At 36.8% G+C, this 23,807-nt stretch overlaps 1 protein-coding gene across 8 annotated transcripts in view; it reads right to left on the bottom strand.

The window, feature by feature from the left end:
- slc4a11 (solute carrier family 4 member 11) overlaps nucleotides 1–23,807 on the bottom strand; it is a 69,448-nt gene that overhangs the window by 10,771 nt on the left and 34,870 nt on the right. For 3 of the 8 annotated variants that reach the window (XM_079855298.1, XM_079855299.1, XM_079855302.1), the window contains exons 5-15: nucleotides 22,630–22,858; nucleotides 17,259–17,291; nucleotides 14,663–14,744; nucleotides 10,994–11,117; nucleotides 7,708–7,917; nucleotides 6,087–6,146; nucleotides 5,658–5,742; nucleotides 5,068–5,193; nucleotides 4,844–4,957; nucleotides 3,203–3,335; nucleotides 3,041–3,114 (exon numbers count right to left, since the gene is read on the bottom strand). In XM_079855298.1, coding sequence (XP_079711424.1) covers nucleotides 3,041–3,114; nucleotides 3,203–3,335; nucleotides 4,844–4,957; nucleotides 5,068–5,193; nucleotides 5,658–5,742; nucleotides 6,087–6,146; nucleotides 7,708–7,917; nucleotides 10,994–11,117; nucleotides 14,663–14,744; nucleotides 17,259–17,291; nucleotides 22,630–22,858 — 1,270 coding nt within the window. The remainder of the gene's footprint in view (nucleotides 1–3,040; nucleotides 3,115–3,202; nucleotides 3,336–4,843; nucleotides 4,958–5,067; nucleotides 5,194–5,657; nucleotides 5,743–6,086; nucleotides 6,147–7,707; nucleotides 7,918–10,993; nucleotides 11,118–14,662; nucleotides 14,745–17,258; nucleotides 17,292–22,629; nucleotides 22,859–23,807) is intronic. The other 5 variants (XM_079855301.1, XM_079855303.1, XM_079855304.1 and 2 more) reach the window with 3 other exon arrangements.

Here is a 23,807-nt window from a genome sequence, read left to right as displayed (position 1 = left end):
TGATTGACTCCTGTGCTTTGGATTGCATGACCCAACTTCTTTTGAGTTTAGGATCACAAACAGACGCTCTGACATTCTGCTCCTGATATAACTTGGAATTTGTTGGTTCCTCAGTGACTCCAAGTCGTCCGGACCCTGAGGCAGCAAAACAGCCCCACATCATTATACTCGGCCCACAATCCTTCACAGTTGCAGTGAGGTTCTGGCAGTGGTATTAGGATTTTTGTGTTCTTAACATTTATTTCAAGTATTTTAAAAAACTCACATTGAAAATGAATAGTGTCTTAGCTGGGGTTTTTTTGTTGTTGTTGTTGTTTTTGTTCCAGGTTGTTTTACAATGATTCAGAACATGCCATGTCTGATCTTGCTTCAACTATCACATGTGCAAATGACACTTCTCTCAAAATGCAACACTGGTCTTGAAAACCCATGAAAGCTTATTTCTGCCATGGAATAGAAAAAGATATTACATATAGAAAAAGTCACAGATAATTGTGACTTTTTATCTCACAATTCTGACTTTTTTTCCTCTCAATTCCTAGTTTATATCTCGCAATTGCAAGAAAAAAAGTCAGAATTGTGAGATAAAAAATGCAACACTGGTCTTGCATCAAACTTAATACAGTTGACAAGCCAATTCATTAAGTTGAAAAAATATGTACATAATTATTTTGCATTTTGATGACCTATGAATACTTTTAAATGTTTAGTTGAATTAAATTAATACTTTGGGCCCTATTGTAACGATCTAAGCGCATGGTCTAAAGCGCACGGCGCAAGTTCACTTAGGGCGTGTCCGAATCCACTTTTGCTAGTTTAACGATGGGAAAAATGGTCGGCGCGCCAGACGCATGGTCTAAAAGGGTTGTCCCTATTCTCATAATGAGTAATGGGTGTGTTTTGGCCATTATCCATATCTTTATGTACACAATAATAATCTTTTACATTGTAATCCTTTTATTTTAAATATTTGGCATGTTTGTGTGCCTCTGTGCGTCCCTGTGTGTTTAATAAGCAGAGTGTACGCGCGTGCATTATGGACCCGCCTATAGGCGCAAATTACTAACGCGCTCATTAAATACAAAACAAACAAAAACAAACAAAAAAAATATTGCGCCATTGACTTTAGACCAGGTTTCAGTTGGTCAATGGCGCAATCTATTTCTGTTGCCTCAAAATAGCAACACGCCAACAATGCGCCTGAACACACCTCGTTTTCAGACCAGCACACCCATGGGTGCACAAATGGGTGCAAATGCATTTGCTATTTAAACAACGTGGCACAGGACGTGAAAATGATAACTGTGTTGGACTGAAACTAGCAAAAAACACTTGCGTCACGCTTGGCGCTGCATTGCTTTATGTTTTATTTATTGTTTATTTTTTTATATTCCTGGTAAGACGAGTACGTTTTGTTTTAAGCAAGTTATCTCAGTCTCTCTAAACCCCCCTTACCGTGAGCATTCTCTGCTCTGATTGGTCAGACGGCCCAGTGTGTTGTGATTGGTCATACACTTGTGCATGTGTTGAAAACTAAACGCCTATTATCGTATCTGAATTTCATGTCGTATCTGAATATTTCATCATATCTGAATTTCATGTCGACAACATGAACTAAACTCTTCCAGGCCTCAGCTACATCTACAGTGTTTGAGGACGGGTCAAAGTAGACATTGTTCACGAGCAGCCAATGAAGACCACAGGCTGGCATTATGCAAATCTGTTACATTGTCACATAGATAAGTAACAGGAAGTGAGACTGGAATTGCTGACGACTCGTTTCAGCAGTTCAGAATTATTATTTTTTTCTTTTAGGTGACAATAATTTTATTAGTCGTGCAGACGTGCACTTTAAAACTTTGCAGACATTTTACATCCACAAACAGCTATATTACACTGCATGAAAGGTAATATTCTAAAAAGCATAATAGGGGCAATTTAATTCATCACATTACGAAACTTTAATTCTTTTGTATTTGTGGTGCATTACTGAATAAATTGTTTAGTAATAAGTCATTTGTACATATTTTAAGTAACAATATCTGGTTCAGTGTCAACTCTTTAAAGGTCCTTTTGAAACTGGTATTTGTAATACAGCAGTTCTTAGGTTATGTTTATTTTTTTACAGGCAAATTACCCTGGTTTTGTATTTATTGAAGCTGTTTCAGCACACATTAGACTGGCTTTATCTACTAGGAAGAATGGCAATGGTTCTGAACTGATGGTGCTGATCTGCCAGACTGTAGGCATAAATCTTCCAAATCCTCTGCAAACCTTGAGTTTTATGAGTTCTTATGAGGTTTTCTGAAGTCCCTTTTGATCAGACTAGATTTGACTTGAGCACAATTGTTTGGAAAGAAACAAGTAACATGCTGCTTTCCATTGAGCATAGCAGGTCAAAGCCACAGCTGAGTCCAATTACCTTCTTTTCAAGAGGTCATTATAGTAGAGGTTATCTTGATTGTTTAACACAATTGTTCAATAAAGACATGGAACTGCAAAATGGTTTGTCTGTGTGTGTTTAAGGCACATATTTATACTAGAATACAGATATGTTGTGGACTATAGCATTTTTTGTAAAGTATGATTCATTTTTATTTTTATTTTTCTATATGGAATGGAAGCAGCGGCAGATCTTTTCTTTGGGGAACTTAGTTCTATCAATCAGTTGTTGATTAACTTGTCGATGTTGCAGTTAACTTGCAGTCAACTTGAATGTTTGGAGAAGTCCGGCATTCTGAGCAATCTGTCATCAAGTTATAATATTTTAGTATCAATTAAACTAATGAAACCGATTCTGTAGTGTGACAGCATATTCCCATTATCACTATATGCATGTTAAATGAACCGTATCGTTTTTTCCTGGGCAGTAACAATGTAAAATGTTAAATGTCTTTATTTTACAGTGTGACAACTAGCCCCAGTTTCCCTATATTTCTTATGAAGTTCAGACTGTAATCTAAGAATCATTCACACAGAAATCCAGATGATTTCAAAAGGTTTGGCTGTGTATATGTATGTGTGTATGTATAGCACTCACTCTTGACAGTGCCCTTAACTGCGTCTGCTACAAAAGCAATGGAAATGAACAAAGCTATCACCTCCTCTATCGACCTGTGGGTCAAAAACATCAACAAAAACATTTCAGTCTTCAAGCAGTGGCATCTGCATGAGTATGTATATTTGTAGGTGTGTGTCTGACCTTTTGAAAAGCTTAACAAGCAGGCTGAGGTTGAAGATTCCTCCCATGATGAGGAAGAGGCTGTTCCACAGGCCAATACATGCATAAAATGCTGCAAAGTCCAGCTCATAATCATCACAGACCCCCCTAATCACTGCAGCCATAGAGAGACAAACACACAGAAGCATTGTAGAAAATTATAGTGATATTAACTGTAAAAGAGTATACTGTAAAAAACTGTTAATTGGTTAACAGTAAGTTCCTTTACTATATACGGGGGGAGACTGTAATAGATCTAACCTTACATTTCAAGGTTCAATTTACATACTGAAATTTACAGTAAAATATTTTTAAATGTACTGTTTTTATAAGTAAAAAAGAACAAATCATCTCACAATTTACAGTGAAAAGCCGTAAACTGACATTCACAGAATTCACTGTGACACCTCACATTTGAAGGTTTTACCTTTTACAGTTTTTCACAATTGCCAACAAGCGTTTACCAATACTTAAAGTACTTTTTCAAAACTCTTAACACAGCAACACACCTATCACACAATTGGCCAAATAATTAATTTTCTGGCCAAAACCACATTTTTCACCCTTACACGTGTAGAACCCATGAAAACTTATTTCTGCCATGGAATAGAAAAAAAAGAAGACAATTGTGACTTTTTATCTCACAATTCTGACTTTTTATCCCTCAGTTCCTAGTTTATATCTCGCAAATTGCAAGAAAAAAAGTCAGAATTGTGAGATAAAAAGTCACAATTACCTTTTATACTTATTTTTATTCTGTGGTGGAAAACAGCTTCCATAGTAGCCAAAGGCCATGTACTGTATGTTGGATTTGTAGTTGTTGTTGTTTTCATTTCAGTTAAAGCTTCATGTAAAGCTTTTACTACAACGGTTCCAGTGCCACTGTTCCATATACACAGATTATGTGGTCTGCGTAGGGCACTAACTAAGGAGGCACTATTGTCATTGTAAGCTTTTGAGTTTTTTTGTATTTTTGTTTTTGGTTTGTTTGTTTTCTGGGCAGGATTTTTTTTTTTACAGTAAATGACGCAACGTTGCTGTCATTAAGAGTCCTCCACACAAACAGAATCACAAGCGTGCGAAAAGAACACAATCAACTCAAATCTCATAATGACAAGGGATTATAACTCACAGTAAATGTTGATCGTTTGATGTTTAAAAAACTGCTCCAAAACATTTCAATAAAGATTTAAAGAATTCCTGCTGTTATTCCCATGAGAAACCACAAGACAAGATCTTTGATTGGGAAGGATCATTATTATAGATGGATGTGGCAGTTCTGTCCTCATCTGCACATTTTTATCCAAACAGAATTTCATTGTACTACAGCAAAACCATTTTTCAGGGCAACTCTCCCACTGGTGACAGTGTGCGATTGCAGCCACAGGAATGAGCTTTAGGAGGAAATCTCCTCTCAGCCAGGGCAAACATCAATGCTTGCCCAAACAAATGGTGGCCATATCAGACTCCCATCCTGCTGTTTGTGAGATTAAGAGTCTTGTTCCACCTCATCCTGAGGTTAGCAGAGCTCTCTAAACACTCAACATCAAAGTATTCAACAAACAAAGAGTGCGTATTTGAATGTGCATCTATTGTTGCATGTGAAGGCATGTATGTACATACCACTGATGAAAATAGCGATGGGCGCTGTGGTCAGTGGAATGACGAGAGGAGAGCCAGCACACAATGAATAGATGATTCCACCTATACTCTGCCCAATGATCGTCTTCTGAACATCTAATCAACAGAGAGAACAAATCAGTCTGTCTATCTGTGTGTGCATATGTGTGCGTGCGTGTGCGTGCGTGTGTGTGTGTGTGTGAGAGAGAGAGAGAGAGAGAGATCACCAATCTCGCCCCGAGTGCTCTCGTCGTTGAGTGAGCCAAAAGCAATGGCAGGAAGCAGCACAGCAATGTAGAGAAAGATGGAAGTCGTCATGAATTTGACCACGGCTTTGTTATTACCCACTAAACCTGAAACACACACATTTATATAAAATAAAATAAATACATAATATAAAAAATATTACTGCTGTCAAAGTTAACTTGTGAGATTAATATGTTTAATGGCATGCAATTTAACACAGTTAGCGTAGTTTGATCATTTTCATTCAGTTAGAGAGGATAGTTTAGGAGAGCATGTTTGATTTCCTCAGATTGCTCGGCTGTACTGTATAAATCTTTGTGTGTAGTATAATGCGACAAAACCCAGCAATGTAGCATTTTGTCATGCATTTTGTACGTCCTGGTCCTGCTTGTTAGTGGACAAGCTCTTCTGAAATTAGCTGAACTACTGTAACACCTTCAAATTTAGCTAAGGAAATTAATAGGACAACTAGAAGAGCATATATCCTTTTGAAAACTTTAAAAATGCTAAATTAGATTATAGATTCTTTCATTTTAAAATACTTTTATTTGTAAGATTATGCTTGACACACCATCAGTGAAGTCAGACGGGTAGAGAGGCAGTCGGCGACACAGATCCTCATAGATTCCTCTGCCCACTCTGAAAAAATCTCTACACTACACAGATACAGAGAGAGAGAAAAAGAGTGAGGATTACTCTCTCACACACAGACACACACATACATATAACTACATATACAAACGTGAAAACATTTAAATACATTTTTACTGCAATACTGCAGCGGGAGAGGCACAGGATTAAAGCACACACACACACACCAATTAAACATCATACACATCAAATTCTGCTGAATCACAGCAAATACACACACAGAAGCAAATGCACACAATGCTTTACACTGCAAGGGAAGATATACTGCGTTAAAGCAGACAAACACACACTCTCCTACTTAAATCCTCACACACAAACACACACAGAAGCTCAGTGTAATCGCACTCACACAGGGCCCCCTGCACAGCAGAGAGAGAGACACAAGATGAGAGAACACAGATTCTGCAGACTAGAGAGAGAGACAGCCCAGTGTTAGAACAGCATTAGTACAATGCAAACGCATTACAATTACATCAGCAAAGCAAAGTCAAGAAACCAGTTACATTACTCTAAATATCCATTAATGTAGCATCAGAAATGTAGCATCTGGCACATGTGCATTTCAGAGAACTGAATTAGATTGGCTTAAGCACTTATAGAAACAAAAAGCCCCCATAAAAAGGTGTACACTATTGTAATTGTTTATATACTGTATATAAATATCACATTGGCTGCATATAAACATAAATAACCAACGTGTTTCTGTTCGCAACCGGACAAAATTCAGTAAAAACAGTGATATTGTAAAATATTTATATTGTTTTCTATTTTACTGGATTTAAAAAAAAAAAAGAACAGCATTTATTTAAAAACAGAAATCATTCATAACATTAGGCTATACATTTCTTTACTGCCCCTTTTGATCAATTTAATGTGTCCTTGCAGAATTAAATTAATCTTTTTTTTTTTTAATCATACTGACCCCAAACATTTGAATGGTACTGTATAACTATTGTTTATTGTTAATTCATGTTTGTTCAAAATACAATTTATACAATTTGAAATTTTAAAATGTATTAATAATACATTCAAAAATTAAAGTGAATAAACTTTGCTAACAATTTTTAGGTTATGATACCAAATTCATAAACGAATATTAACAAATTGAACCAACAGTTTTACAGTATAATAGAAACAGAAAAATTGTAAAGTACTATAGGATTTGTTTTGTTTAGTTTAGACCAATTACGGCAAGGTAGGAGGCACTGGTGCGAGGCACAGGTCACAAATGCACAGTCTTGTTGAATTAATCAAATTTTAATAGGTTTTACAGGTCAGGATTTGGCGCTGGAGCAGTTTGTCCGTCTCACATTAATGACCAAAATTAGACAGACAAGATCATTTTCTGTCAGTCAGAGAGAACCTGTCTCAGGATATGTTTAAATAAGTCGTACAGCTTTAAGTGTTCATTACTGAGCCGTACTCATTCATCATGACAGCCTGTGTCTGAAACAGAAAGAGTAAGGGACCTTTCCTGGGCATTTGCCAGAGATGGATAGCTTTTAGTGTGCGCACACACGCACACACGCACACACGCACACACACACACACACACAAAGTAATGATCCTCTCCACCTGGTTACCATTCCTCGGATGTGTGATAGAGTGAAAAATGCAAAAAACAAAACAAAAACACAACTATTTGGGTCTCCGCTGTTGTCTTTACAGAGAAGAAAACAGAGGGCTTTTACAGGCGGCTAACCTCAGCCAGGGTGGTCTAATGCTCACATATGCCGAATCAGACTTTGTGTGTGTGCGTCAAACCAGAGTAACAAACAAGATAAATTCTCATTAGCTGTTACATGCTCAGTAGAACTTAATCACTGGAGTGTAAGTCAAACAGCAAAGGGCGAAGGGTGAAGGGAGAAAGAGAGAGCGATAGACGAAGACCGAAGAGAGAGATTGGAAACAATGGCAACCGTTAAAACTGAACTTTAAGCATCGCCGCACACGCTGCGATCTGCACACACCTTCAGTGGTTTTTGACTGTGCGGGTCTGTCTCTTCGCCCTCCACAGCTGTGGTTTTACGCTTGGCTGCGGTCAGGTGGTACCTCTGGATGACCAGCGCCTCTTTGAACTCCTCTTGAGTTTTACTCTCTAGCAGCTTCTGTCTGAAAGAGATGTCTGAGAACATGCTGGCGAAGGTCCTGCCCAGCTCCATCGCCGTCTTAGTGCTTTTCTGAGAGACAGAGATCAAACATGTGTTACATTTGGTGATCATGAATCATTTATAGTTCTTACACTGTATCTACACCAGACACGAGCGCATAGGACCCATTATAATCAGTGATGCTGTCTACACTGAATGAGACATTAAACTGATCCCCTGTTCAATTTCTGATGCACTCCAAGCTTTCGTGCTATTTCCGATATGAATAACAAATGGAGTTGCAACAGTCGCTTTGTCGTGTCCAGTAGGCATAGTTTTAGAAGAAAAGGTTCTCAGTAAAACCTGTCAGGCACTTCATACAGTAGTGGACAAAAGTGATGTCCCAAGGGGATATTTGTTTTTAATGACCCTACAAATATGATGAAACCATCAAAATATAGTAAAAAAATTATATGTACAGTCCATGAATATGCCAAAGATTTGATTTGTATTATTATGTATGTATTTTTTAATTATTACAATTATTTTAATAAATTTTTCCTTGAAGGATATTATGTTAATTTGTAAATGATCTTGTCTTAAAGTTTATTTACCAATTCTGTATTGTTATTAATTAATTTATTATATATTTATTATATTTATTATTATATAAATATTATTGTTATTGTTATAATGACATTTGTATGTATAGGTAATTATTTTGGCGGAAAGGGTTATTGAGGGGGGAGAGTTATAACTTTAATTGTATGAAGCTTTTTGTTAATGTTTAAAGTTTACAAATAAATATTACAAAAAAAAATAAAAATATGAGGAAAACATTTTTTATTTCTTAAATATTTTAAACACGAGGGAAAAACAAAATACAAAATGGTTAAAGTATTTATATGACAAAATTATTTGGCAAAAAAAGGCAAACTACAGCTACAGGTTTTATTTTACAGTGAAAAAAATTGCACAGAAAAACAAAAAGCTCACAGGAAAAGCATGCACTGACTACAGCATTATCAGTTATTAATATTTTGTTGTTTCTCTCGTTTTTGTTCTTAATTTTTTTGTATGACAGCCTGGCCAAAAAATAATGTCACATTGCGTTATCACAAATTGACCCCTAGCACAATTACGTAAAATGCTAACAAAATCTTAAACAAATGTCTAATAATATTTGAATAAAGGGTGAAGATTTTTCAATTTTCCAAGGTCAGACATCCTTTTTAGCCACTACTCTATAAAGATCATTTTAGGGGTTCCTGTTAAGGGATAATTTTATCGATTTACTTTTAATTCATTAATTTCTTTTAATTCATTTTCTTAATTTTATGAATTAAACAGCTCATAAATGTATTTTATCACCAGAATTTTTTTTTAAACGACCCATTAAATATGAAATTATTGAGACATTTATCCGTATATAGAACCTTTTTGGCATAAAGTCTTCAAAGTAGTAACCCAGAATTTTTTGGAGCAGAAAATAAAGCAGTTGCAGTTATGCTGCTGATACATGGTCTAAATTGTAGATTTATTCTCAACTTCATTTCCAGTTAAATGCTTTTACTCTGCTAATACAAGAGTACAATATGTACTCTTGTACTTGCACTTTTGACCAGTTCTCTGGATTTATGATTTTTGCTTTATCATATGGATTGAGTCCATTTGGTATTTAAGTTACATAACATTTGAGTTGTCTATTGTTTTAAAACACACGGCAAGAAAAGAGGATGCATCTACATGTGCCAGCATGATAATCCAGCTTTTAATGTAATGAGAAGATGCGTTTTTGTGTGCGCGCATATAATTGTATTGCTTTTGAGAAAAGCACAGGATTACAAAGCAAAAAAGTTTGCTATACTGCCTGGTGAACTACAGAGAACAGAAATAGATGAGTGCATGCAAGAACACAAGGGGAGAGAGAAAGAGAGAAAGAAAGAGAGAGAGTGATTAGATGTAAACAGATGTAAACACATACACACAAACACACAGATTTATGATGTAAACACAGACACAAAGAGATACACAAAATGGTCTTGGAGGGAGCCAGGGGCCCCAAGGCCTTTACAGGGAGACTGCAAGGGGAACACAAAATGCAGGACCAGGACTTTAAGACTTGAACGTGATAGTATTATTGTGTCTGAACCTGCCATGAATAAGATCTTGTTAATATCTCAACTGTTTCTCATGAATAGCAAACAGTTTAAACAGCAAATTGCTCTTGCTTTTTGATGCCAGGGACCCCAAAAATATGATACCTTTTCTGAAATATGAAGACAAACTATATATTTTAATGTATAAATACCCATTTAAACTGTGTGGGGGAAAAAAACCAAATGTAATATTATATTATATATTATATGATATGTTCTTTCCAAAATTATTATTATTACTTTTTACAATTAAAATATTATCAGGAAAAATATTTACTTTGGATTAAGTTGACAAGTTTTTTTTCATATTAAAGACAAAATTCAAATACAGCATTTGTGAACATAACACATGTACATCATAATGGAGAAACTAACACTTAGAAATGAAGATTGTTTTGACAAAAATATTCTGATTATTATTATTACTGTTAAAAAATAGGACTGTCAGTAGAATAATCTCATTATGATTACTCAAAAGAAACAATGAATAATCTCATGACCAGTTCTTACAAAGCAAAGTGAAATACTGATAATATCAATTTCAGTAAATGTGTTAAAAAAATAAAACATTTTATTTTAGTGTCCTTGTTACACGTATCATGCACTTACTATAGTACCAAGAGTAAATTATGAATAATCACATGCAAATAACCCAAAACCAAGCCCTAACCATAACCTCATTGTAAATACATGTTGTTCATAAATATTACTCAATACTTTCATTTATAATTCCACCGTAACAAGGATACCATAAAATGAACTGTAACCAAAAATTATTTAATAAATATATTAAAGTTGTGAAATACATTTAGTTAAAATAAAATTTGACCCCCAGGGGGCTGCTAGGGGTTCCCTGGGTCCCAGTTTGAAAAACTTCAGATTTGCAAAGACAAGAAGTTTGCAAGCTATTTCTTAAAAAAAATAAAAAATAAATAAAAAGAATGTCCACAATGGGCAAATAAACTGTCTTCAATATGTGTGTGTGCATTTATGCATGATTATATTACCATTTTTGAAGGTGCCAGAATGAGGATAACATAGCGGACCTCTGCACAGTTTTCCCCCCAGTTCTGTGGACGGTCTAGGCGTGAGATACACACGTGCCGCCTCTGCAGATTCTTCACATTGCAGCTGTCACAAATCAGAGTTCATAAATCATCATTAATCCTCTTTACAATTTACATAGTGCTTTAATGTACCTGGCACAGCATCAGATTAATTCAATATGTAACAGGAGTACAGCAAACACATTAACAAATCCATTGGTTGAGGTCTAATGGGATTACAGAAAGCTCTTGAACAGGGGTGTAAAAGTAATGTTTGGTTGTGGGCCGGTTGGGAAAAAGGCCCTTCCTATTCTCTTTCAGGCTTATAAAGTTAAGAAGTGTACACCTTTTTTTCAGGCTTGCTGCCACCTGTTATGAGGTTAATATCAACACAATCAACTATATTAAAAGGGAAAAGATAAAACCACACAATGCATAAATAAATCAAGTCAAATATTACCATAAAAGCTGGCCTAAGGAACAAAATGTAACAGTACACTGTTCCACGTCTAATTTACTTAAAATACACACTAATAATCTGCTCTATACTCAGACCCTGGCAACAGGGGCACTGAATCGGTCTCATTGGTCCAGCTAATACTCATAACACCTGCTTGTGGCCATAAAACTCAGGCAATGTACTGAGGACAAAAGAGAATTCAGAAAAGAAAAATGGGATAGTCTCATCTAAAACATGCGAAAGCTGTTGTGCCATTCTGTAAGGACTTTGGTAACCTTAAGGCCATAGAGCTGCTGTGGGTCATCCAACATTGCCACTTGTTTCCCTTTCTTGCCCATAAAATTGTCCGCACATAATTCAAAGAAAAACAAATCTTCTGCTCACTAGGCTAGTGTGGGCCATTGCAAATGGATGAACTTTTTCTGAGTCTTTGTTCTGACCCTAGAGAGGGTCTAAGACTGATTCTTTAATGACTTTTTTTCAATGATTTATGATCTCATGTGAATTAATAAAGTTAATATAATAAATTAGAGTGTTAAAAGTAAACAGATTTAGCTTGCTGTCAATAATTGAAGTGCTTGAGGATGAGACTTGACTTGACCCCTCCCCCGGACAGCTCATCATAATTAACAGTCAATAATTAATTACAATAGAAATCTATGTATCCATCCATCCATCCATCTATCTATCCTAAACCGAGTAAATATGTAAATAATCATCTAGGAATTGACAATATTAGCCACTCTCCAATACCAGATTATAGAGTAGAACAAAATAGTACAATGCAAAAACTAATACAAGTAGAGAAAGAAAAATATTTCTACAATGTGCAAAGTGCTTTTTACGGGTCACCTGATTATGTTCTTTAAAATGCACAAAGTGCACTTCACTACACCATGTTTTTGGATATGAGCCCGGTTAAAATGCTGTTCTCCTTAATTTTGTCATAATTGAATGAATCACTGCTGCCATTATTACTAAAAAATCTGCATAAGTATCTGTTTTATATAAAATTAAGTTTGCCACTTGCTTTAAGTAGGTTGTAACAGTAGCAGCATTCAATAAAACACCTTATTTGCATATAAAGAAAAGAAAATGACTTCATTTAAATGTGGCGCAGCACTATCTATACTAGCAAATAAAGCAGCTGGTTAAGTTTGACAGGGAGTGGTTTAGAGAAAATAACACTCGTTAGTTTGCGCACTGATTGGTTGCTGCCTGACACTGCTACAGTTTGGAGGCGGTTGATAAAAGTTCTGGCAGCTATTAAGCAAAAGTGTTGAGAAAGAACAAGTGTTGGCGGATCTTGAGAACTCTGAAACAAAGCAGATGACTCATCAGAATCTAATCATGACCTGCAAATGTCTGTTAGATAGGGTTTGTTGGGGATCGTTTTGTTTTGATAAATGACTCAATAGCAGGTAGCAGATTTTGACACATGGGAATCCTAAAGTCATCATCTTGTCAAATTACAAGAGAAGAAAAGAATTTCATAAACATAACAAAAAACATCTTTGGAACAAAGAAACATGTAAATGTCTGAGATGCTATGAGACAAAAGAGACAGGATTTTACGGTCATCCAAATCCGGAAAAAGATCATGTCAAGGACTTTGTGTGTGTGTGTGTGTGTGTGTGTGTGTGTGTGTGTGTGTGTGTTACAACCAAGAAAGTTTTTAACTATTTCAGCGATACTAGTCGGTGGCTCTCAAGGTCTTTTAACTTCAGCACAAATACCATGTTACCTCTATAGTATTTACACTGTGTGTGAATAGCATCTATCACTAATTTCACTTTAATAACAAATATTCTTTGTTATTTATACTTGATGCAAAGAGGATCTACCACTATTACACTCTTAAAAAAGTTATTCTACTCTCTCTCTCTCGCTCGCTCTCGCTCTCGCTCTCTCGCTCTCGCTCTCGCTCTCTCGCTCTCTCTCTATATATATATATATACATACGCATCTCAGTATATATGTATATACATATGTATATGTATGTATTTAGGGAGCAAGTAATTCCTCATGTCTCTTATTCTTCTGCAGTGATCTGCACTCACATAAAGATACTCAAACCAACTCAAATATGAACAGTGTGGAATGACACCCCATCTACATTTCTGGCTGTGCGATGTGACAAAATAGAATGTTCCCATTATAATCACTGTCAACATTGGCAGCAGTGGGTCCACTGTACAGTTTTACACTATGGTTTGAGCACTAAGATCTGTCCTCCTGTGAAGGCTCTCATTATAATAAACGAAGCTGTTTTTTGCATCACTCTCTTGGGTTGTGGATGGGCTGCAAAAATCCAGCTATCGCAGAACCGCTACTAGCTGAGCATGAGCCTCTGGCAAGATCTTCATTTTATTTTATTCCTCATACACTGAATAGATGCCAATTTCATCGTTACTGAACTGCACACACAGTTCTCAGTAAAGAGACTTTGTGTTTACATTTGATCTCTGGTTTAAAATGTGGCATTCTAGAAGTTTTTACCACAAAAGTATTTGTCTAAAATCATACATAAGCTAAAGTATTGTTAAATATTGATATACACTACCCCCTTTTTAAAAAAAGTCTCTTGTTCACCAAGGCTGCAATTATTTGAAAATTGCAAGTAAAAACAGTAGTATTGTGAAATATTACTACAATTTTAACTGTTTTCTATTTTAATAATTTAGAAAATGTAATTTATTCCTGTGATGGATCATTTTCCAGTCTTCAGTGCCAAATGATCCTTCAGAAATCATTCTAATATTGATTTGCTGCTCAAGAAGCATTCTTATTATTATCAATTTTGAAAACAGTTGTGTCGTTTAATGTGTTTGTGGAAACTGCAATACTTTTTTCCCTCAGTAATCCTTGATGAATAGAAAGTTTAAAAGAACAACATTTATTTTCTTTTGTAACATTGTAAATATATTTACTGGCACCTTTGATCAATTTAATGCATCCTTGCTGAATCAAATTATTGATTTCTTTAAAAAAAATCTTACTAATCTCATTCTTTAGAACAGTAGTGTTTATACTTTAATTAAAAACACGATGTTAAATTGGCAGCCCTAGGAAAAATAATTGTTCCTATCTTGTGGCATTTCTTCAGACACCCCAGCTCTAGAAACTCTCCAGGCTCAGAGTTACAGGTAAGACAGATCCAGGTAACTCACAGGATGCAAAGCCAGGACTGCTGGTACTGGATCCCTGTGGCTGTGGCCGTCACACACTGCAGCGTCTCTGACAATAGATGCACTGTGAGGAGAGAAGGCAAGGGGTCAGTCATGAAAACTAGAAGAAAACATGAAGAAACATGAAGAAGAAACTAAACAATCATTTCAAGTTAACTACAATCTGGATGCCACTTCAAAAGTACTGCACATCAAGTGCGAATGGAGCATGAAGAACAGTAGTGAGACTGCTCACAAGTTTGACACCAAGATTAAGTCAACTGACTCTCACTGTATATGGTGACACAAACAAAAACAAACAAGCAAGAGGATGTGAATTGATGGAGAGACAGGTAATACTTGAAAAGGCTAATGCATATCAAGGTAGAACATAAGCAGAAGCTCACCAGAGGACAATACACATCACTGCAGCCAGCGTGAGTGACAATGAAGACCTTTCCAAGAACACCACCAAATGTTTAATTCAAATTAATCAATCTGTGTGTCTATGTATGCGCCCTCTCTCTCTCGTATGTGTGAGCTGTCCAGCATATTAACAACAAGCAGTGTGAAAGCATGTATGTGTGTTTGTGAGTATATGCCCTCTGTCCAGCAGAGGTGACAGATGTGAGTTGTTCAGCATGACTAGCAAAAACAATATGTGTATGTGAGTGTATGTGTCTATGTATGTGTGTGTGTGCTGTTTAGCAGGCAGGATGGATGTCTCTGGCACACAGTCACACTGTCTCATCAATAAGACATCACACACTCACACCGTGGACAGATGGGTATCACCATGACAACACACTCAGCACCATCGAGAAATAGACAGGAAGAGAGAAAGAATGAGAAGGAGAGGAAAAGATAGGGAAACGTATCAATGGAGCAATACAGGACAATATGAAGACTGTTGAATTGGCATGGGGACAAATAGCTCAGATAATTGTGTACTTGGTGTGTTCGTGAAGAAAAAACAAACAAACAAAAAAAGTACAACGATGCATGTTGTGCACGGCAATAAAGGCATACACTGACTTATGACATATTAAACATTTACAATATTTCATTTGTTATTTATACAAAAACAGAACATTTTTGTGATGTTTCAACATTTTTTTGCCATTACATTTCTAAGACAGCACTTGCTCGTTGTGTCACAACTTGAGATGAGAGTTGGTATGAGGGTGATATGATATTTTAATACTGTCTCTGATGCAAACCTCTAGAGAATAAGTTCAAACGGACAGTTTAAAGTAAACTCAACAATCAGGGTAATTATAGGTAACTAAAACTAAACCATAAAAAATATTTTTTGTCACTTGTTTATGAAAGAAAAATAAATGTTCACTGAAAGAAATTTTTTTTTTTTCATTTCAGGTAGTTGCAAAAGCGACATTTATCATTTTCATTTGGTTTAACTTGATGTATAACTTGTTTTAAACACTGACACTAAAACAAATAAAAATGAATAAAAAATATATAGTAATTTAAAAAAAAATACACTAACAAAAATGACAAAAATACACAACAAAATTACAAAAACTTTACATTTATATTTAAAAACAGAAAATACAAAAATCAAAACTAATTCAAAATAGTAAAACAAACTATAATAGTATCTCGATACTAAAATAACAGTCAACAATTTGTCACAAAAGTATTAACAGACTTCCTTGTGTTGCATTTTACTCACTTTAAAATGTTTTAGAAGCTATTATATTATAATCTTTATCTCTATCTATGATGACATTTAGTATTATTATATTTATAATGTTATGGTTATATATATAAATATATAAACTGTCATAATGCATTATAAATTAGATGTTTATCATTACTTTGGTCAATTTAGAGAGTAACAATATGGAAAATAAATTGTGGTTATTTAATTATTTATTGCTGTATTTTTAGCCTTTCCGAACAAATGAGATGTATTCTGAATATTAACCGATTTAACAAATAAACTGTTCAGCTATATGGTCCTCTCCTGAAATACACGCATTAACATTCAGGCAATCATCTAGGCCAACCCTACCTCACCCCTTCTGATAACTGCCTGAGGCCTGGGCATCAGGATGAAATGAGATGCTTTTATTCACACATTTTAAAGACTTTTCCTCAAGAAATTAAAAAGTATTTTCACTCCTTGTGTGTGTGTGTGTGTGTGTGTGTGCCGCATAAATATTATGCAGAAAAAGACATCAGAATGACAGTGGACTTTTTCAATCACAACAGTGGAATCCATGCACAGCCAATCAGCCGAACGGCAATGAGGCAGGAATGAGAGAGAGACGATGATACAGCCCAATCTAACACACCACCACGGGGAAGGGAATCACTCTGTATTCAGCATCAGCTCTTTTAAAACAACACCAAATCTTGTCATTTCAAATGTGTGGATACTGATTTCGAATTGGATTATGTCACTGCATCAACTGGAAAATGCAGTAAATTGATGGATCTGAATAAGAAAACAGAGACTCGCGTGTCTGTTGGACTAATGGTACATGTCAATCACATCCAGTGGAAACACCAGCACTCAGGGAAAAACACACATGAATTGTGTGTAATATCCCACATCTGATCATATCATTCTTACCGTCGTCATAGAAAATGAAATTCTGCGACCTGTCTGTGCGAGAGAATCAGAGACAAAACAGACCCACACACGCACACACAAACACACACAGAAACGGAGTTCAGCTTGGAAAGGAAAGAGTTAAAGTTAGGCTGAGCACAGAAACACATGTTATGAACCCTAAAAGCAAGCAGAAAGAGTGAAATGTCTCTCAGACACAAATTCAGATAACCCACCACCCACACAGATACACCGAACCTCCCTCTCTCACTAATTGGGGCTGGGTTGTCAGGCAGATGCTCAGGTCTCTTTACTCAGATGAAATATGATTTTTCTCCATCTTTCATTGTGCTTGCATCTTAGCTGAATGAGATCTTTATTCCCATTTCATTCTAATTTGATCTTCAGACTGATAAGACTTTAGGTTGCATGTGCGAGTGTACGTGTGTTTGTGTTAAATGCCTGACGCGTTCACATACAATCAATGCACTCACAATTAGATCCCATTCATGGATTCTCATCCAAACGATCATACATTATCATATTCATGACATTCACATTTCATAATCCAATCACACATCAGTTCATTTGCATGTTCCCAGGCTCATATCATTAATATGATTCTCGCTCACATGTGAGCTATGTATCCTAGCAACAGAGGGACAAGAGAGAATGTATCATCCTTAGACTTAAAAAAAAAAGAAGAAGAAAAAAATCAACTAACCATAATTTACATCTCACCATTCACACAATCCGGGCACAAATTAGGTGCGATGTTAGTCCGGATCAAAGTGGCGGTACAGTAAAGTCCAGGGCTGGGCTTAATTGGTGCAATAGGATAACGAGTTATATTCTGTGTGTATTCAGTGTGAATTTGGCAATGATGATAAGAACACAGAGATTACTTGTGAGCCGCAAACGATCAATACAATCCAAAAAAAGCATGCTGTCAACTTGTGAAAACCTCAAAGGGAAATGACACATTCATGCAGCCCGATAGATTTGCATGCTGCTATGTGATTATATACGTTGTGTTGTCAAGACTATTTCATTTATTAGAGTGAATTTTATTTTAAGAAATCCTTTAGAAAAACTCAGACAAGTATCAGATGAATATGTGAGCAACAAGTACACATCTAATCATCAGGATAGAAAATAACTGATTGTCTAGTGGTGAGAATTATCAGGGGTGATAAACAAAGACGTTCAATTATATCATATAATAAGACAACCTGTGTTCTAAGCGAAAGGTTTCATTTACCCTCATCTCTCATAAGAGATGACAAAGAAAATGTACTCGCTGTAAATACAGGGGTTTTAAACGTGTATAAATCAAGAGATGAGCTTTCATCTAGCCAAAAACACTCTCATTGTATAGTCACCTGCACGATTTAAAATACACTATATAGACAAAATTAGGATAACTACATGGGACTGTACACCAACAGGGACTGTTAATGACATTGCAATCTAAATACATAGACATTAATAAAGAGTTGATCCCTCCCTTTGCTGTTATAACAGCTTCCACTCTTCTGTGAAGGCTTTCCACAAGATTTTGGAGTGTTTCTGTGGGAATTTTTGCCCATTCATCCAGTAAAGCAGGCACTGATGTTGGACAAGAAGGCCTGGCTCGCAATCTCCATTCCAGTTCATTTCAAATGTGTTTGATGAGGTTGAGGTCAGGGCTATGTGTGGGCCAGTCAAGTTCTTCAACACCAAACTCATTCAACCATGTCTTTATGGACCTTGCTTTGTGCACTGAGGCACAGTCATGCTGGACTAGAAAAAGGTATTCCCCAAACTCTTCCCACAAATACTTTAGAAAAAGACTCTCTCTTTTAATATGCACTCATATTACTTATGAATCGGAGAAAGTGCAAAGCGCAATATGGTGGAATAAGTCCCACCTATAAATAAATGAGCCAATTGCCAATTGGTAAAGTTATCGCATCCCCACAGCTGTCGTTAGAAGCTCCAGTTGCTCTAAAAACAGTCAAAGTTCTGAGACAAGCGGACTATACATGTGTTTTGGCTCATCTAACCTATAATATAAGCTTTTGAACACTATTTGAGCATAAGAAACAACATTTATGGGACAGTTCAGCAACCGATTCAGTTGCTGATTTGATATGTTATTTAAATGTGACTTTGGCCAGCAGTTTTTGAGATTTCAGGATTCCCTCATTGAAGTAGATAGGACTTGGTCTTGGATGCCTGAAATCTGCCCAGTGGCATTGCAAATATGGTCGCCAAGTGAACAAATTTTCCTTGAAAGGGACTTTGGTTGGAAGCATATCATTGTCCAAAATGTCTTGGTATGCTGATGTATTAAGATTTCCCTTCAATGGAAGTATAGGGCCTAGCTCAATCCTGAAAAAGCCCCATACCATTATCCCTCCTCCACCAAACTTTACAGTTGGCACAATGCAGTCAAGCAGTTAACGTTCTCCTGGCATCTGCCAAACCCAGACTCACCCATCAGACTGCCAAAAAAGAGAAGCTTGATTTGTCACATTTCCGCTTCTCCAGAGTCTAGTGGTGGCGTGCTTTACACCACTTCACCCGACGCTTGGCACTGTACTTGGTGATGTGAGGCTTACATGCAGCTGCTTGGCCATGGAAACCTATTCCATGAAGCTCCCGTCGCACAGTTTTCTGGCTGATATTAATGCCAGTGAAAGTCTGGAACTTTTCAGCTATAAAATCAGCAGAGCATTGGTGACTTTTACGCATGCTGTCCTCGCCGCTGTGGGAAATCTGTGGTGCCATCGTGCTGAGCAGACTCTACCGCCATGGACGCTCGAGGTGGTGGGCTTGAGTGATTTGCCAGGGGGATGGACTAGCTTGTTGCGGGCCGCCTGGGTTGTGGAGGGGCGGCTGCCGTCTGAGATGGAGCGGAGGAGTCGCCGTCGTTTGGCTGAGGCCAGAGCCTGCTGCCGTCCGCGATGATGGGGGAGGAGTAAGGAACAGGGGACTCGTCGCCGGCTACCCGAACACGGAGGAGCCGTTGCCGTCCACCAGACATCGGAGAAGTTAGAGCTCCGTCCAGCGAGGGATATCTAGTGCCACTGCCAGGTATCGCGAAGGAGTTCACACAGCTGGTGGAGGACCGATGGCAGTGTGTTATGGAAACCCGAACAAGATTTTTTTTCCCTCTCTCCCCTTTCTCGTCTCTGTCTCTCCTTATCCTTCCGTCTCTTTTTCTCTTTCCTCGTCTGCCCTTAAACCCCCCGGAGGGCAGAGCACAGTCTCATTAGCCCTCGTGCCACCGGCCTTGCTCCATTCCCACGGCTCTCGGCCCCTTCCTGCTTGCCACATATATTTTCTGTGGAAGTCTCAGGACCAAAAGAATGTTCTTCCAAATGCAATGATACGATGTTCTACCTGTCTGTCAACATATGTATTTCCATACCTTTGTGCACCCTGCTCGCGCAGACATCACGTCATCAGCGCGTTCTGTAAGGCTATGCAGAGTTGTAGACAGTCACCGAGCACTGCAAACAAACAGCAGCCGCCTTTTACAGTTCCTCCTGAACCAAAACGACGAGCTTATGCTGCGTTCACGTCATGTTGTAACCGTAATAACGAGATGGCATCCTGTGATGTTCTACCCGGAGCTGTTCACATCCTCAGACTCGGATTTATGCGTTTCTATTAGGGCTGTCAACGAATATTCTAAATTCGAATATATATTCGAATAGTTTTAAAAAACAGGAATTTGAACGTGAAAATTAATATTCGAATGTGAATTTCGAATATGGAAAAACACGCCCGTGGAAGTAGAGGCGCGGCTGTCTGCTTTGCGAGTGGGCGCGCACGCTGCCTGAGGGACAGGTCACACGAGTCGCACTGTCTAGCACAGCGTCACTGCTGAAAGTTGACAGTGCACTAAAAAGACCTTTTTTTAATACAAGCACCAAGAATGTAAGTAGCCTTTTTCTTTTTTAATAGCACTTTATTTTTTATGAACCTCAGGGTAAAATTTCTTTGTTGTCACATTTCTCGGAATTGTGTGCCTCATTTTATTTAACGTTAAACAGAAAAGTTCCATGTTTACCACAGCACAGCTCGCTCGGAGCGTTCAATGTCGGTTCTATACTGTAAAACTTCAATTAATGTTAATAAATTTGTTTCAATCACTGAATAAAGCATGCTATATTTGGGACAAGAGTCGCGACCTTAAATTGCTTGCACAAAACTCTTGATCAGCACTCAACATGTGCTTATTGTTGTTAATTTAAACCGTTATGCGCAGAGCGCGAGGGCGAGAGAGAGAGAGTGCCTGCGAGTGAGCGAGAGTGAGGTCTACGGTCTTGGCCATTAGTTTATTTACTTGGTTTTGTGTTGGTAATACACTGTCAAATATGTTTAAACTTAAATTTACTACCTATACAAGTAGTTATGTCTCTTTGTATTAATTTGTCCTGTTATTGACGTAATGCGCGTCATTGACAAAATGCGCAACCAGATGTTCGAATATTCGTGTGTTTTTTAGAGGGAATATTCGAACGTCATTTTTGAGCAATTTTGACAGCCATAGTTTCTATGTCAACACTATCAACAACAAAATAAATCTGCAGCAGTCAGGTGGTACAAGTAAGAGCTCTGCAAGTAGTTTACGTTCATTATTATTGTAATGTTATGTGCTTTGAGATATGAGGTCATTTAACACATCTTGTGATGCTTTGCAGACTCTGCTGTGTGTGTTCATGTATTTTGAAGGAGGCACTCTGAAAATCCAATGCTTTCAAAGGTAATTTGCTATTGCTAGCCCCTCCGAAATTACCTACCCTACCTTTAACTATTCAATCATTTTAATTATCTTATGTACTCAATATTGAATTATACATTCATTTGTACTTATTTATATTTCATAGATATTGTATTTTTCTTCCAGCCGCTCCTGCCTCAAAGCTCTTTCAACCCTCAGCTTAACTTTTGTGATTCGTCTCTATTTTATTCAACTCCATCTGGGAAGGCTTGACCATTCCAGTGAGTCTAATGTGTGAATGACTGGACAGAAGAGTGTTATTATCACCTGACTTCCCTTTATGGGGTCATTCAGAGCAAGTCATCTCTCTGACACATCCTAGAGTGAGATTCAAAGCTATTGGGTCAGCAGGGATGGAAATTGACTTAATTATTGCTGAAACTTCTTTTTCCTTCTGTCTCTGCACAGTTCCCTCTGTTACTCATTCTTCAGACCCTTTTTTATGTAAAATCTGTATTATGATTTATAAAGCAATTTAAATTAAAATAACATTGACTAACGTCAAACTGTTGTGCTTATATCCTTTGAGGTGTCAGTCAAATCAACTCTCTGAGGTACTGAGCAACCTTTCATAAGCTTTTCATGAAATACCACACAAATAGAAACAAACACACTCACCATTGACTTCCTGTGACCCAGCGTCTGTGAAGAGGGAGCTCATGATCTCCTCGAAGTTGCAGCCGGGCTCAGCGGTGTGAGGGTCCTGTGAGACGTGGCGGAGCATTGTCTTTAACACATCATCTAGAGAGGCCTCGTCCTCGTGCAGCAGAATACTGGCCCTCTCCAGAAACCCATCCAGATCTCTGTGAGCTCGCACTTCCTCCTCAAAGTTCATCAGCTTCACATACTGAGAGAACACATAGAGGAACATGCAAGCAATGCTAAAAATGTCTACAAAGAAAACATGTATACAACTTTCTAATATTCACATATTTAACAGGGTTCCGATATTTTTTAAACAATTACTTTTTTAATCATTTGATAATGCTGGATACCATATTTTTAAATATATATTTTATATCTGTATATACAATAATCATAAGTATATTAAAAAAACATCACTTTGACTGCATCACTAAAAAAGAAATGACTCAAAAGAACGATTCACTCACACATTGCACATCACAATGGCTTGTGACTAAGTATTACTCTACACAAAAGTAATTTCTAGCAGCTGTTCTATTTTACAGCTCAACATAATTTGAAACAGTTTATTCATTTTAGAAATGTCCATGTTCCTAGAAAAAAGCAAATTAAAAATTTCCCAAGGTTCAGGTTATCCAAGATCTTAGAAACACTGATTAAAACAATAAGCCATGGCAAACTGCATTGTATTTTAAATGTATGAATGGGATATTGTATATATAATGGGGTTCAAAAAGTCTGAGAAATACTTTGGATTCTTGTCTAATGTATTAACATATTATTAATTACAAATTAAATTGTTAGCATAACAGTTTGTGTAAATAGTTAAAGAAGAGTAAACTAATAGGAATTTCAGAATGCCGTAGTATTAAGTAAAACCTAATGATTGTGTTATCCAGTATGATCTTTTTTTGTTTCAAATTCATTTCATAAGCTCTGTTAAAAAAATACTAAAGCGTTCTTATTTGAATGCTTAAATGAAAATATATATATATATATATATATATATATATATATATATATATATATATATATATATATATATATATATATATATATATATATATATATCAGACTCCTGTATGTAGACATCAAAATAGAATTCAATAAATGTGCAGTCACAGGTGTGCATGTCACTTCGGACAGGGACT

The sequence above is a fragment of the Squalius cephalus genome (genome assembly GCF_949319135.1).
Source record: "Squalius cephalus genome assembly, chromosome: 21".
NCBI classification, from domain to species: Eukaryota; Metazoa; Chordata; class Actinopteri; order Cypriniformes; family Leuciscidae; genus Squalius; species Squalius cephalus.
Note: the sequence above shows the minus strand (reverse complement) of the source record. Positions and strands in the feature narration are given on the sequence as shown.